At 39.9% G+C, this 17070-nt stretch overlaps 2 protein-coding genes across 2 annotated transcripts; one reads left to right on the forward strand and one right to left on the reverse strand.

Moving 5' to 3' along the window:
- Positions 1-159: 159 nt before the first annotated feature.
- Positions 160-12354, forward strand: ATP5PB (ATP synthase peripheral stalk-membrane subunit b). The gene is made up of 8 exons (XM_067468079.1): positions 160-252; positions 1329-1467; positions 1569-1614; positions 5163-5305; positions 6970-7133; positions 8382-8507; positions 11291-11470; positions 12218-12354. The coding sequence occupies exons 1-8, from the start codon at positions 175-177 to the stop codon at positions 12287-12289; spliced, it is 948 nt and encodes a 315-aa protein (XP_067324180.1). The 5' UTR covers positions 160-174; the 3' UTR covers positions 12290-12354.
- Positions 12355-14670: 2316 nt separating this feature from the next.
- Positions 14671-16786, reverse strand: LOC132773563 (adenosine receptor A3-like). Its single transcript, XM_060772806.2, has 2 exons — positions 16292-16786; positions 14671-15280 (listed from the first exon to the last, which is right to left on the reverse strand). The coding sequence occupies exons 1-2, from the start codon at positions 16618-16620 to the stop codon at positions 14671-14673; spliced, it is 939 nt and encodes a 312-aa protein (XP_060628789.2). The 5' UTR covers positions 16621-16786.
- Between the last annotated feature and the right edge of the window lie 284 nt (positions 16787-17070).

The raw sequence follows: 17070 nt of genomic DNA on the forward strand, positions 1-17070 counted from the left end.
ACTGAAGTCCAAAAGCCCAAATCACTGCACTGGGGTATTGATTCAAGCCGGGTTCCGCCTTTTCTCGCGATATTTTTTTTTCCTACAGAGTTGGTTTTGTCAGGCCGTAGATATAGACATTCTTTGAAAAGTCCTATCTGCCATAACGGTAATCCATGCAGTCATGCCGGCCACATGATCTTGGGAGGTAGCTACGGACAACGCCGACTCTTAGAAATTGAGATAAGCACCCACCCCCAAGTTAATGTCAGGGTAAAACCTTTAACTATCTATCTGCCATAACTCTGTGTTTCTCTATTTGTCTGCTTGAAGCAAGTGTTGCAAATGTCCTCCTTGATTAGCATTGAATGACCTTGCAGCTTCAAAGCCTGGCTGCTTCCTTCCTGAGGGAATCCTTTGTTGAGAAGCAAGTGTGAATGATGCAAATGTCCTCCTTGATTAGCATTGAATGGCCTTGCAGCTTCAAAGCCTGGCAGCTTCCTTCCTGAGGAAATCCTTTGAGAAGCAAGTGTGAATGTTGCAAATGGCCATCTTGATTAGCACTGAATGGCCTTGCAGCTTCAAAGCCTGGCTGCTTCCTTCCTGAGGGAATCCTTTATTGAGAAGCAAGTGTGAATGTTACAAATGGCCATCTTGGTTAGCATTGAATAGCCTTGCAGCTTCAAAGCCTGGCTGCGTCCTTCCTGAGGGAATCCTTTGTTGAGAAGCAAGTGTGAATGATGCAAATGTCCTCCTTGATTAGCATTGAATGGCCTTGCAGCTTCAAAGCCTGGCTGCTACCTTCCTGAGGGAATCCTTTGCTGGGAAGCAAGTGTGAATGTTGCAAATGGCCACCTTGGTTAGCATTGAATGGCCTTGCAGCTTCAAAGCCTGGCTGCTTCCTGCCTCAAGGAATCCTTCCTTGAGAGGTTTTAGCTGGGCCTGATTGATTATTCTCTGGAATCCCCCTGTTTTAACACTCCCCAACAAAAGATTCCCCCAGGCAGCAACCAGCCAAGCTTTGAAGCTGAAAGGTCAATAAATGCCAGTTGAAACATTCACACTTGCCTCAAACAGAAAAGAGTTCTTTCTCCCACCTTGGACATTCCAGATATATAAACCCAATTTTCCTAGTTTCCACAGATCTCACAAACCCTGTGGATACCTGCCACAGATGCAGGCGAAACGTCAGGAGAGAATGCTTCTAGAACATGGCCATACATACAACTCACAGCAACCCAGTGATTGCAGCCATATTAAAGCCTTCAACGATACAAGGTGCTATCTATACTTCATAACTCTGTGTTTCCCGCTGCCGCCCTCCGATTGGCCATTTTGTGACGCGTTAGGAAGTCGGCGTTCTCGCGAGACCACCCTTCGTGGAGGCGGCCATCTTCGTGCTTCTGCCGGGGGTCACCGGGACGGAGGAGAGGGCAGTCCCTTCTGCAGGAGACGCGATGCTGTCCCGTTTGGCCCTCCGCGGCCTCGGTAAGCGGTGTTTGTCAGGCCAAAGGGTGGTCAGGCAGATTGGTAATGTGGGGGCTTTTTGGCCTTGCTGTGACTCGGATGTCTTTTCTTCCCTCCTGCAGCTTCCTCGGCCGGCCTGAAGAGCTTGGCGCCCTCCTTATCCGCGGGGTGAGTACAAGTGGGAAAGGAATCCTGGGCCTTCCTGGGAAGCAAAGCAGCCAAGACTGTGCTCTCATCAGGCCTCTGCTGCTGGTTCCTCTCTCTGCAACATACAGAATTATAGAATCCTGGAGTTGGAAGGGAGGGAGCACAAGGGTCATCCAGTCCTGCCCCCCTGTCATGCAAGAAAAGCACAATTAAAGCCCCCTCGACAGATGGCCATCCAGACTTAGTTTAAAAGTCTCGAGAAGAGGATTTGACTGCTTCATATCATGTACAAAGGAAAAAGGGATTGTTCGGAGGCAGCACATTGCTCGGAGGCAGCATGTTCCATGACTGGGCAGCTCTTACTGTCAGGAGGTTGGGTTGCTGCGAGTTTTCCAGGCTGTATGGCCATGTTCCAGAAGCATTCTCTCCTGACGTTTCGCCCACATTATGGCAGGCATGAAAATGAACAAAATCTGGCTAGCAGTATTTTTTAAAAAACTCTTAAAATCAGGACAGTAAAGAAAGAGAAAAACTCAACCAACAGGGCAATTCCTGTTATGAAATAATCAGGGTCAGCTAATATCTCCCACCAAAGGATTCCCCCAGGCAGGAAGCAGCCAGGCTTTGAAGCTGCAAGGTCATTAAGTGCTAATCAAGGTGGCCAATTGCGATATTCACACTTGCTTCAAGCACACAGGAGAGGGAAGGAGGGAGGAAAGAGGGAAGGAAGGAAGAGCGAAAGGGTGTAGGAGAAGGAGGGAGGGAGAAAGAAAGATGGAAGGGGGGAGGAAAGAGGAAGAAGGAAGGGCGAAAGAGTGTAAGGGATGGAAAGAGGGAGGGAGAAAGAGGGAGAGAGGGAAGGGGGGAGGGAAGAGAGAAGGAAGGAAGAATGTAATGGTGTGAGAGAGGAGGGCCTGAGGAAAGGGACCAAGGGGCCACATCTGGCCCCCTGGTCTGGGTTTGGACACCTCCCAACAAGGAAGCAGCCAAGCCTTGAAGCTAATTAATGCTAATCAAGATGATCAATTGCAGCATGCACACTTGCCTCGGAGACAAGAGTTCTTTCTCTCACCCTGGACATTCCAAAGATATATAAACCTCACTTTCCTAGTTTCCAACAAACCTCACAACCCCAGAGGATGCCTGTCATTGATGTGGGTGAATCATCAGGAGAGAATGCTTCTGGAACTTGACCATACAGCCCAGAAAACTCACAGCAACCTAGTGAATCTGGTCATGAAAGCCTTCGAGAACACATTGTCAGGAGGTTCTTCCTGCTGTTTCAAGGGAATCTCTTTTCCTATGATTTGAAGCCAATTTTTCCATGTGCCCTAGCCTCCAGGGTAGCAGAAGACAAGCCTACTCCCTCTGGGTTATGATAGTCTTTCAAATATTTATCATGTCTCCCTTCAACCTTCTCTTCTGCGGGCTAAACATACCCAGTTCTTTAAGATGCTCCTCATAGGGATTCATGGTCTCCAGACCTTTGGTCATTTTAGTCACCCTCTTCTGGACACCTTCCAGCTTGTCAATATCATTCTTGAACTGATAGGGGCCCAGAACTCGACATTGTTATTCCAGGTGAGGTCTGACCAAAGTAGAATAGAGGGGCACCATGATTTCCCTCAGTCTAGACACTATACTCCTCCTGATGCAGCCCAAAAGTGTAGTCTTTTACATTCGATGTTGGCATTTTGCTCCTATTCATGCAACTAGAATTGCATTTTATAATACCTGTATTTGCATATACAGTGATGCTTTGGCTTAAGAGTTTAATTCGTTCCATGACCAAGCTCTTAACTCAAAATGCTCTAATGCTCAAAGGGAATTTTCCCACTGGAAATTAATCCATTCCGTCACCCTCCCCCAAACCCCCATTTTTGTTGCATGTTTTTAAATAAGAAAATGTTCTTTATAAATAACAAATAATGTATAAATGCACATGGAACAAGAAAGAAAGAAAGATCAAATTTAAAATGGTAGAAGCACAAAGTTGTGGCAAGAAAACATAAAATGAAGAGGCAGAAGCATGATTTACTAAATACTGGATACATTCCAGCCTCCCCCCTCCCTCTCTTCATGAAGCCAAACATACCAAGAAGAAAAAACCCACAAAATCAACTAACCCAAAATTCCTCAAAGTGGACCTGAGCATGAGGCATGGAGGCTGCTCCCTTGAAGCCCTAACATTCTGTACTCTGGTGCTAGCGCTCTTTGTGGTGCTAGCTCTTAACTCAAAAACTGTTCTTATGTCAAAGCAAAACCTGGGTTGAGTGGCAGCTCTTAACTCAAAATGCTCTTACGTTGGGATGCTCTTAAACAGAAGTTCCACCCCATGTATTTAATGACGTTATCTTGGAGATGGGATCCAAGTCAATAAACACCTTATAACCACATAGCTTGAAGGTATTTTTATACAGAATAATTTTGTGGGCGAAACATTTGTAAACACTGAACCATCAAAAAGGCAGTATATAAATACAGTAACTAAATAAATATACATAGTTATTCTTTGTGGAAGGATGTGGGTTTCTAAAGCAAAGTAGATGGCAGGAAGAGATCTGATTAATCTGTTTTATCTCAGCAGCTGCTTATCCGAGTAATGACTAATCTCCTAATGGTTGAAAGCATGCCTTCCCTCTGCAAAGATCAACTTGCAGTTTTGTAAGGCCTTTTGTCTCATTGAACTACAACTCCCAGGATTCCATTGCTTTGAGCCGTGATTGTTAAAATGGTGTCAAGCTGCATTGATTCTACAATGTACATGCTCCCCTGTTTTTTGTTTTTTGTTTTTTTTTTGTTTTGTTTTTTTTGCCGGGGGGGGGGGGCTTGAAATCTGGTCCTAATGGTTACTCTGTGGCTTGCTAGGATATTGCAGTCCTAATCTCCAGTACTTCAGTGCTGACTCTCGCAAAGGAAAGAGGGTTATACTCTCCTCTGCAGTGTTCTTGCCATGCTGTTTTTTGAATTACTTGTGACCAACAATATAGCCCTACCTATCATATTACATTTTTAAAAAAAATCCTAGTATACAGAGAAGCATTTGACTTGATACCAATAGTGTTCCATGTTGAAAATTTGAGACCATGTTAGTCATTATCATTATGTTTATTCTCTCCTTTGTGCCTATGATTGCTTTTCCAGAAGTTATATTTTCCTTGAAAAAGAGCAAACACGAAGCATGTTTTCTATTATTTGTCAACAAAGATATGTTGGGCTGTAGGATTCTGAAAATCATGTGACTTTTACAGATCTGTGATGATAACCATAATATTATCTCTGAAGAGGGCTATATGCCCGTCAGTGCCAATTGAAAATCTAGCTCCTTAACTAAGATTTAGTTGAAACTGAACTGAAAAAATATATTTTCAGTTATTGTTGCTATTCTTATTATTTGCATCTTTTTGCTATTTTGTTTCAGTCACCATAGTAGCAGTAAAGCAGCAAAGAATATATGTTGATAAAATGGATTACAAATACATTGAAAACTCTCATAATATTAATTTCAATTTGCACTCATTTTGAATTACTTAGGATTTAGCATCACCATATCACTTTCTTGATTTCAGAGTGCTTCAAGTATCGAGACCACTTCACACAAGTCAGCCACACTTGGCTCCTGTGCCTCCTCTTCCAGAAGGAGGGAAAGTCCGTCATGGAATATTCCCTGAAGAATTTTTCCAGTTCTTATATCCTAAAACAGGAGTCACGGGTTAGTAATGTGCTCTTAGTAAAAGTTAATAAAAGTACATTTGTACCCTCGTTTTGAGGTATAAATCCCCAAAGTATTGGATATGATTGAGGACTTCATAATGGGAATCTTTTAAAGCTGGAGGACCAATAGAGTCTGTTGAGCAAAGATGAGCAGTACCAAATGACGTATGTAAGACCAAAAGTGTTTTGTTTTTAAGTTCTTACTATCGGTGCATAAATCTTAGGAGAGGCATTTCATTCTTTTACTATGTGGGGAAAAACTGTACACATGAGCTAAGAAACAACAGCCTATTACATATTTGATCAGTATTGGCTATTTGTGTTTACTGGTATTTTGGGGAATGGTTGTAGTCTCTGGTTAAAATTCATTCTTACATCAGAATTACAAAGAATGTGAGTGCAGTTTGAGAAGGCTGCAGTACATACACAACTCCCCTCAACCAGTTTCTCCAGTAGTTTGGTATACAGGCAGACCCCAAGTTACGAACAAGATAGGTTCTGTAGGTTTGTTCTTAAGTTGAATTTATATGTAAGTCGGAACAGATACATTTTTAAGTATAATTCCAGTCAAATATATATTGCCTTTGGATAACATAGGGAAGGTATTTGTTTTGCTGTCTGAGTCTCTGTTTAAAAGAGTTCACCTCACTTTCTGTCTCTGTGATAACTGGATTTTGAAAAATGTGACTTGCTGTGGAAACAAGGATTGGCAAGAAAGCTTGACTAGACATACATTTTCCCCATGAAGACTCATACATGAGTGAATTACCCTTCTTAGGGGTAGATTTCTCTAACTCCCTGTTGTCTCTTGTTCTTAACTATGAATCATTTGTACGTTTGATGTTTGTAACTCGGGGATGCCTGTATTTGACCATAAGGGTGGAGTGGAGTTTATAAGAATCAGTTCCTGGTTATCCCCAATATTTTCTTTTGGTAACCTAATTGGATAGGATAAAGTTTTTTAGTTATTATTTTTTAAAACAGTCAAACTATAAATATCTGCTGACTAGTAAGAGATCTAGTGATGCAAACACATCGTTTCACCCATCCTTTATTCCATGTACTGATCTAGCAGAAGTACGGTAATTTTCTCTTTCTTGTAGTGCCTATGACTCCTGTTTTCATATTGATTATGTATGGATTAGAATTTTAGATAATAATGAAATTAGTGAGATACTGATTTTTGGAATCTTTAATCTCATAATAGCTTTTTTCTTCTGTTAAAAGGGGAGAGTGTGGGTATTTGATGCTCCTGTACACTTCCTGGATTATCTTGTTTGCTGGGCATTCCGTTTAGAAAGGGGAAGACGCATCTCTGATAACTTGGACCCCTTCCACACAGATGAATAAAATCCCACATTATCTGCTTTGTACTGGGGTATATGGCAGTGTGGACTCAGATAAACCAGTTCAAAGCAGATATTGTAGGTTATTCTGTCTTGATATTCTGGGTTACATGGCTGTGTGGAAGGCTCCCTGGTCAAGACTTCCCTTTCCCAGTCTGTTTATGGCCCTGTTCAAAAGCAAATGAGGTTTTTGGAAAACATTTTTTAAGGATAGAAAAATACTTGGTGTTTATGCAGTGGGTATTTTTTTTCCAGCCATGTCCCATTATGCTGAATATTTCTGTTTGTAACTGTATTCTCATTTTCTTACATTTAGGCCCCTATATGTTTGGAACTGGACTTCTGCTCTATCTCCTCTCTAAGGAAATTTACATAATTAACCATGAAACAATAGCTGGTATCTGTATTGTGGGAGTGATCATTTATGTGGTTAAGAAGTATGGTGCTGATGTTGCAGCATATGCTGACAAACTCAATGAGGTGAGACAGTACCTTTGTTGCAATTCACTAGCAAAATGCTTTATTGGGAGTTAGTATAAACATTGTATAGTATGAGAGATTATTGCAAAGGTTGTTCTTGGGATGATACAGCTTAGCATGCTTCTTAGGCTCCATCTACACTGACCATTTAATGCATTTTCACATCAGTATTGAAAGTGGTTTTGCTGTGAAAATGATTCTGTAGGAAATCCTGGAACCAGTTTGAGACCCAGATGGCGATTAGACAAACTACAGAGCACTGGTGCACATGAAGGGCTTGTTTTTCCGTGCCTTTGCAGGAGTTTGTTGTCTGACCACCACATTTTGAAGCTAGTTTTGAACTACATCAAAAGGTCAGTGTAGATGTGGCCCTAATATCCCTCACCCCTCTTATCAGACTATGTCATGTACGTTGTTCTTGGAAGTAATAGGATCTACTAATGACAAACGCCCATTTTAGATGAGTCTTCTTTTTCAGGTTGGCAGGCTGTTTAGTGTTTATTAGTAAATGTAATCCTTGGCATATTCACATAGAAGTATCATTGACTTCATTGGAGGTTTGGTACACTTCAGCACTCTTTCCTTATCCTGTAGCTGCAACTGATGTGCTGAGTCAAGGAGGAAGATGGTAATGTGTTTCATCATTATCACAGGTCAGCGGTTCGAATCTGGGGAAAGTGGTTGAGCTCCCTCTGTCAGCTCTAGCTCCCCATGAGAGAAGCCTCCCACAAGGATGGTCAAACATCCAGGCATCTCCTGGGTAACGTCCTTGCAGACAGCCAATTCTATCACACCAGAAGCAACATGCAGTTTCTCAAGTCGCTTCTGACACACACACACAAATCATTATCACAGAATTTCCTAAGTAGGTTTTACGAAACTTCTCAGTATAAGCAAAATGATCTCCTATCTTAATTTGTCTCAGGATTTTGCATGTTCCGGTCATATTTAAGAAGTAGGTTTTTATACTTTTATTTAGAACTTCTGTCCTAATAATAATTTTGTTTTTCAAACCTGGAGCTTGAAATACAGCATTAACCAAGTTACAGTGGTGATAAGTATTTAAAAACCTTTACCCAATGTACTATTTCTCTATCCAGATAGACAAGAAAGTATAATATAGTTGAAATTATTTGCCTTGTGGTAGACACACAATAATTTCTAATACGAAGTTAGATAAGAACCTGTAGATCTGACACTGTGAAATTGGATTTTTCTCAGAATGGGTCTGTTTTCCTCTGATTTCAGGAAAAAATTGCTCTAGCAACTGCTGTGAAGAATGATTCAATTGCCTTTTTTCAGAAGGCAATTGAGGATGAAAAGAAAGAACAGTGGAGGGTTGAAGGTCGTCACTATCTCTTTGATGCCAAGCGGGTAAAGTATTGAAATAGGCACTGTCACTGCAGAATGAATTACTCCAGAGTAATATCTTGTATTGTATGGTTTGTACCTATTTGTTGCAGTGAGCAGGAAGAGTGACACCTAGAGATGCAGCAAACTTGCCCTCCACATACATTTCCAATTCCAGATGCTTGTTGGGGCAATGCATTTTGTAGACGTAAGCATTCCCTCAACTTGGTTATGGTATTTTCTCCACTTTGGCCTCTAGCAATACTGGATTATTGGGAGGGACTTTGCAAATTGAGAACATTTTGCCTAAGGCCTGAGCAGGAGAGATTTGAAACATACTTTTAGCTGTGACACTTTTTGTTCCTTGGCCCAGTGGCAGACTGCACTTGAGGTTTTTGGCTAAAGTTCAATCCTAGGAATGACTCAAAGTCTACTTCCAGTTTTATGGCTGATTGTGAGAAGTAAATGACGCCACTAGGCAGTGTTTGGTGGCAGTTTTAGCTTGAAATAAAAAAAATGTGTTGGACATTCAGGGAAAAAACTGAAAAGCACTGTTCGTGCAGGCTGTACTTTTCCCACTCCTTTTCCACATTCCAATAGATCTATTAGACATCCTAGGATCACAGTGTTAGTAAATCATGTTGGACTTACTCTTTTATAATAGTGATTATTATTATTGACACAAAAGCATAGTGTGTCACAGCAAACGAGATTTATATGCTGGATTTCATATCACAAAATCACAAGTCGAACAGTTCCCAAGCGTCTAGGACTGTGTGCTGTATTATTATTATTATTATTATTATTATTATTATTATTATTATTATTATTACATTGCTAAAGCACACATTAATCTAAAAACATTCTTTAAAATACACATATTAAAACATATTTTCACAAAATACATATTCTAATATACAAAACAAAGATTAAATATGATTCAAGTTTAAATTCATCATTAAAACTGGTTAGGCCTGCCGGAAGATATAAGTCTTCACTTGTGTCTTAAATTGCAACAGTTGATCTAGCTGTCAGAGCTCTTCTGGCAGGTCGTTGGGGCGGCTGATGAAAAGGTCCTCTGGGTGATGGTCACCAGTCAGTTCTGGCTGGTTGAAGTAACTGCACCCCAGAGAACCACAGTGTTCAGGGTGGATTGTACGGGAGAATGTGATCCTGTAGGTAACGTGGACCTAAATCATGTAGGGCTTTAAAGGTCAAAACCAACACTTTGTACTTTGCCTGGAAAATAATTGGTAGCTAGTGGAACGACTTTAGGATAGGTGTAATATGCTTACTCCTGGATTTTCCTGTAACCAATCTGGCTGCTGTATTTTGAACCCATGGGAATTTCCAAACTTGGTACAAAGGCAGCCCAATTAAAGTGAATTGCAGAAAATCAATCTTGAGGTTACCTGTAAGTGTACTACTACCATCTTAAGGTCCTCCAAATCTAGGATGAGGCACAGTTGTTTATCACCCGAAGCTGGTAGTAAGCACTCCTGACCATCGCATTTACCTGGGCTGACATTTGGAGAAACAGATCCAGGCTGTGAACTCCCAAATTGCAAACACAGTATTTCAGAGGGTGTGTAACCCCATCCAGAACTGGTTGACACATCTTCATCCCCAGACTAGAACCATTGATGGGAAGCACCTCTCTTTTGTCTGGATTCAGTTTTGGTTTGTTTTTCCTCATCCAGACCATTAACTTCTCCAGACATTCATTCAGAGGAGACACACTCTCCTTAGCTGAAGCTGTTTTTGAAGGCATGGAGAAATATATTTGGGTGTCATCAGCATACTGATAGCACCCTGCTGCATGCCTATGGATTATCTCTCCCAGCAGTTTCATGTAAATATTAAGGAGCATTAGAGATAGAATGGTACCTTGTGGGATACCACAAAACAGATTCTTTTTTTGAGGAGCAGCTATCCACAAAGACCACGACCAGAACCACTGCAACACAGTGCTTCCAATTCCAAATTTGGTAAAAGAAAACACAGCATCCTTCTTGAACTTGTTGTCTTCCCTATGTGCAACCATTACCAATGATGAATTTGGATTATGAGAAATGAAGTTCAGAACATCTGAAGAATGCCATGTTGAATAAAGCTTTATTGCAGATTTTTGAAATAGTTGTCAAGTTAGGTTGTTTTCTTTGATCCTATTTGTGGTATTAGGTTTTCCTGATGGTCTTGGAGCTGAGGCAGGGGGTTAGTAAATTTATTCTATGCTAATGGCTGCAAAATTATTAATGAAGTTACTGAAAGAAGGGCATGTTCTAAACAAGAGTTAGATGAAGATTGTGGTTAATCTATACTTTTGCCAACTCTATTGGAAGTTGCAGATAAACTATGTTTCTAGGACTGGTTATCTTGTCTGTTTTTAAAATGCATTTTATTTGGAAATCTTGAAAGCATAGAAACAAATCTGTAGATGGAGCAAATGCATTTTACAATCATTTTAACAGACTTAGGGTTGCCCTAAGCCTGAAATGACTTGAAGGCACACAGTAACAACCCTTATTTATCAGCCAAAAGCAGGCCCACACTTCCCATTGAATTACTTGCAAGTTTATGTTGGTAAACTTGTTCTTCATTTTAAATATTGTGTTGTTTTTTCACACACACACACACACACATCACTACAAATAAGATATGTGCAGTGTACATACGAATTCATCCCCCCCCCCCCGCCCAAATTATAGTCCAGCTCCACAACACTCTGAGGAACTGTGCACTGACCCTCTAGTTACAAAGTTTGAGGACCCCTGCTTTAATCAAATAACGATGTTTTCTTGTTCTAGAACAATGTTGCTATGTTGCTGGAAACTAACTACAGAGAGAGGCTGATGACTGTATACAGTGAGGCGAAGAAGCGGCTGGACTATCAAATAGCATTGCAGCATCTCAAGAGGCGAATGGAACAAGATCATATGATCAACTGGGTGGAGCAAAATGTTAGACAGAGTATCACACCTCAGCAGGTACTTAGAAACTGCAATTTTATGGATGCTTATGGGTGAGAGCTTACTGTTAGGAAAGTCTTTTGGATTTACCAGTGCAGTATGGAAATCAATAGCACCCAACATGATGGAATGTAATGAGGGAACTTGGTCTTCATTTTAAGGCAAAGGCTGAATGCTTAATATAACATTTAATGATCTACAACAGGCATGGGCAAACTTGGGCCCTGCAGGTGTTTTGGACTTCAACTCCCACAATTCCTAACAGCCTCAGACCCTTTCCTGAGGCTGAGGGAGAAAAGGAAGGGACCTGAGGCTGTTAGGATTGCTGGAGTTGAAGTCCAAAACACCTGGAGGGCCCAAGTTTGTCCATACCTAATCTACAACATAGTTTTAGGGCAGTATGATTTTGGTTTTTCAGCTTTGTGTTTGTGTGTGTCTCTTGTCAACTTACAGTGACCCCACCATACGTTTTCTTAGGTGAGGAAGAATCAGAGGTGATTTTGCCAATTGTTTCATTAACAATCTTTCATACAAGTACTAACCAGTGACACAGCTGACCCTGCTTAAGCTTCAATGATCAGATAGGATCTGGTGCCTTAGGATATTTAAGCCCCCTGATTTCTCGAAACTGAAACAAAATAAAAGTCTTATAGACATAGGAGTGAAATAATAATGTAGTCCTCCCTTAATCTCCCCCCCCCCCCCCACACACACACACATTTTTTTCATTCCTATATTGATACTCAATGTGTTTTTATATTTTAGGAGAAGGAGAGCATTGCCAAGTGCATTTTGGATCTGAAGATGTTATCAAAGTCTGCCAGACCAGCTGTCTAAATGAAACACTTGCTTATGACCTCTTAAATCATCCATTTGTTCTTAATTAAAACATTAGTATCCTTCTTGTCCTGTGTATCTCTATCTGTTCTTTTGGCTGATGGAAGAGAGAGTGTTGCTTTCATGAGTTCCACTGATTACATGTTTGATTCTATAGTAACCATTATCTTCCTTAAGTGACAAAAGGTGAGAATCTGTCCCAGGAAAACCTGAAGGAAGCACCAACCCCCTTTCTTTCTTTGCCATGGCAGGGAAGCACCAAAGAGGTGCCTTCATTTTCCCACCCCAGCATCTCAAAAGGCCAGAAGCATTATTGCAGTAGATACAGCACAGTAGGTCTATACTTCCTTTAGGTTCTTGACTTACCCATGCATTATATCCAAAATCTGCCCTCATGAGGACAATAAATAAATATTTTTAGCAATTTACTTTGACATGCTATTTTTTAATTATAACATTACAGTTTGCAATATAAATTTCTAGGCACACTTAACATAGCACGTCTGTCAAATGGCACAGCACCTACATTTTTCAGAAGAGTTTCTTGACAAGTTCAGGGTGGATTTTTGGTTGTCTCTTAATAAGCACTTCTAGATTGTTAAGATCTAAGACATAATCCCAGTTGCCCATATGAACCCACAAATTTTGATTAATCTTATAAATGGTGTACAAATTGATGTAATTAGGACAAAAACCTAAACATTTGTGAATCTGAAAAGTATTTGCAATTGAATAGCACATTTTATTTTTTGCTTGAAGAGCAAGACGTGTGATTAAGTGATCCAAATGTGTGACCCCACTGAAGAGCTTGGGTTGCTTTTTAACACAATACTTCACTTTATTTCTTAATTAGTCGCTCTCCACCAAGGTGCTCCGAGCGACTTACAATCTAAAATAGCATTTACACAATATAAAAACATTCAACATAAAAACATTCAACAGTGACTATTTGGCAAATTAGATCTGATTACTTAAATGCACAACCAAACAGCCAAGTCTTGAGTGCCTTTACAAAAGGTCGCAACTCCAACATTGCTCTAATGTATGGAGGCAATGAGTTCCACAGAATTGAAGCATAGGTCGAAAAAGCTCTATGCCTTGTAGCTTCCAGGTGGATACAAATATTCAGTATGATATCCACAATGCAGACTTTTTAATTCTAACAAAGGATAAAATGATTAATATAAATTCAGTATTTTTTCCGAGATAATGGTTTTATTCTAGATGTATAGCCAAAATATTGATAGGAAAAAGCTTGCTAAATAAATGCACACATATTGATAAGGCCGATGGAAATGTTGCATGTGTCCAGGCATACAAAAAAAAACCCACAACTGTACAAAATGTTCCATTTCCTGACTATTAAAAATCAAGCTACTCTGAAAATTGCAGAAAGCAGCCCCCACTACATTACTGCAATCTTATCAGATGCTAAAGCAAAGATTGTTGCTCATGGTTTTAAGGCATCAAAACATCACTCACCACAAGGCAGCAGCCACCTTATCTCAATTATATGGCTTGGAAGATCGAAACAGCTTCATGCTAGCAGATTAGGATGTATGTGGCAGCAGTGAACATGACTGTTGCCATGCACTCTCAGTTTCTTCCATCTGACCCCATTCTTGTATACATCTCCATTTTTCTCATTTTCTCTGCCCAAGCTTCAGTCTGCCCATAGAGAGAAATTGCTTCTTTATCCAGTTAGCAGTTTTCATGCTATGCTATATGGTTACTGGAGAAAACATGGGAGCGTAAGAGATACTGGCTAAAAATCTTACTATTCAGTGACAGTGACATTGGAAGGGAAAAGATTGTCAGTATAACCACTGTGAAATAAGGCTTTGGAAAAAAAACTTCACTGTTATTCATTTGTGCAAGTGCAGACACTAACATAAGCCACTAACAAGAGTCCAGCGTTAAACCCCAGTGAAAGGATCTGATACCATATGTTATTGCACCTTTTTCAGCTGGATGTCTACTCATTGTTTTATCTTTCACTATTAGCATTATCCCTCTGCCAGGCAGACCCATGCTACATTAAGGGATGGACCTGCAAAAGCTAGCTACTGTATCAGCTACTGTTGATACTGTTCTGAGATATGATTGCATCCCTGGTTATCAATTCAATTCAACTAAGGAAACAACCAAGAAGTGAGAGAAAGCAAAGCGGTTAGGTTAATAAAGATCATTAAAATTTTGGTTTTTTCTTGAAATGTGCAATTCTCATTCAGGTCCTGGTTATCGGTACTTCTGTGGTGTATCGGAGAGACTCTTAACTCAGGGCAGAAGGATTGTAAGTCAGTTCTAGGCATCTCCAATTGAATATAGATTTGCATGCAGCAGGCTTGAGGCCTTTTTGTGAGCCCTTGGTAAGCATCTTGTCAGCATATAATATAAAATGGGTCAGATGAAGTATGTCCATTGGATGTGTCCTGTTCTGTGTCCACTTTTGGAAAATAGGTTCTAAAAATCTGGATGCAAGTTTTCCGGAACTTCTTTATTCTGAAAGCATAGATAATGGGATTCATGACTGAATTGGAGTGCGAGAGTACAATAGCCATATAAACCACATATGGTGGAATCTGGAGACTGGAGAAAAGCGTGAAGCAATTCAGAATACACATTGGCAACCAACAGATGGCAAAGAAAAAGAAGACCAAGGTCAAAGATTTGGCTGTCTTAAATTCGTGTTTATAAAATACACTGTGCCCTCTTCCATTGCATGAACATAGCTTTGATCGGATAATATAGAAAAGCCTAGTGTAAAGGACACACATGACAACCAGTGGACCGAGAGTGCCAGTGAAGAAGCTGAGGTACACCAAATATTCCATTTTCATAACACTGGTGAAAAGACATGCCACGTTGCTTGTGTTTTTTGGTATTTCGTTTCTCCAGCCAAACATGGGAGTAAATCCTACTAGCAGTGACAAGAGCCAAACTGTTCCCAAAGCCACACGGATTCTTCTCTCAGTGGTTATCAATTTATACCTGTTGTGGCAAAAAAATAAAATGTAATATTAAAATAAACAATTTGCTGATTTTGTGCTTTTTGATTCCTTCAAACTTCCGGGATCATCCACTTTTTTTGTTGGAACAAATTAAGAACAAATTTCCTTTCCTAGAAGACTTTGTGAGTGGCAATCCACCTTTTAAATAGGTTGCAGGCCCCCTCTCCAATATTGTTTGATATATTTTAAAAAACAGTTTGAAATCAAAAGCAAACATGAGCTTCCAACCACTAACAGATGTTTTTCTTGTTGGCAGCCTTTTCCTAGAGGTGGAAAACACCAGTCGACATCCATCCCTGTTTTAAACAAACTGAAAGGCATCCCATCATAATCTGCCTCCAGTTGTAAATGATACTCCAGGATTATTTATTTTTATTTATTTACTATATTTATATCCCACCTTTTTCGACCCCGAGGGGGGCTGAAGGCAGCTTACAATATAGGCGATAATTCAATGCCTTTAAAACAATATACATCCAATATACAATTAAATAAACACTTCCGTTAAAAATGTAAATGAGTTTAAGAGCATTGAAACATACAAAGCATTGCAACTATAAAACCACATTATCCACAATCATAGTTTATTCACAATAAAAGCTTTATCTTTTGGTAGAAATTGATTTTGCTGCTCTATCCATACCTCATGTAAATAATATTTATAAACATGGCTTATTTGAACCCTCACACCAATGTAAGTTACCAACACAAGCTCCAGGTCATGAATCCACTTTATTAAAACCATCTCTTTCTGATTCTATCTTTTCAAACAAGGCTGGTAGTCCTGGCACAGCAGCCATAGATTTGTAGTTCAATTTCAGCTATAGAATTTTAGAAAGTTCTAAAAATTCAGCCCAAATCATTTAAGTTGACATTAACATCAGCACTCCCCTGCCCCAACACAAAGAAGTTTTCTGTATCTGATAGAAGCATTTAAAATTTGGTACCCAACTCAAGTGAGAAAAATCAGCAGCTAGCAAGGATGACTTACCTGACGAGTAGTCTTACTCTGAGATATCTGTCAATTGCTATGGCCAGCAAAGACATGATGGAGGCTTGAGTGAAAGTCACAGGCAAGCAGCACATGAATAGACAGGTTTTGTATGGCATCTCCAATTCTAAGGCCACCACGATGGTTGCTGGCATAACAAGCCCAACAGCAATATCAGCTACTGCCAGTGAGATGATGAAGTAGAAGATGGTCTTCTGAAACCCCTGGTTTAGTTTCAGCACCCAGATAACCAGGAGATTGCCCAGGATAGCAAGCACTGCAATGATGACCTCAAAGGCAATGTAAACATTTCTCAAATCTTTTGACATTTTGGGAAACTAAGGCTTTGTTTTTTCTCAAGTGTGAAGAAGCCAATGGTGTGAATAAACTTGAAGTAGGAGTCTGTTTCTCGAGCAAAATACGTTTTGTTAAGTATCTTAACTGATTTGGTATAATAAAGCAGCAGGAACATTAAACCCTATGACACCATGTCACAACTTCTTCAGAACCTATTGCCACACCAATCCGCAGATAAGCACTTTTAGATTCTACCAAACGAAGCAATGAAGAGGAAGTTTTTGTTTTCATTATTACTCATAGTTCTGAAAGTGTTAACACAGCTAAAAGATGGCAGTGTTTCCTCTTTTTATTAAACAGACATGGTAAAAAATATGAAGTAAATATTAAAAACCAACACACATAAAACTGAATTAGTAAAGTAGAAAAGACACACATTTCTGACTAAGGACAATAATTGTTCCAGGAGATAAAAGAAGCCC

Source organism: Anolis sagrei, chromosome 4 (genome assembly GCF_037176765.1).
Source record: "Anolis sagrei isolate rAnoSag1 chromosome 4, rAnoSag1.mat, whole genome shotgun sequence".
Taxonomy (NCBI): Eukaryota; Metazoa; Chordata; class Lepidosauria; order Squamata; family Dactyloidae; genus Anolis; species Anolis sagrei.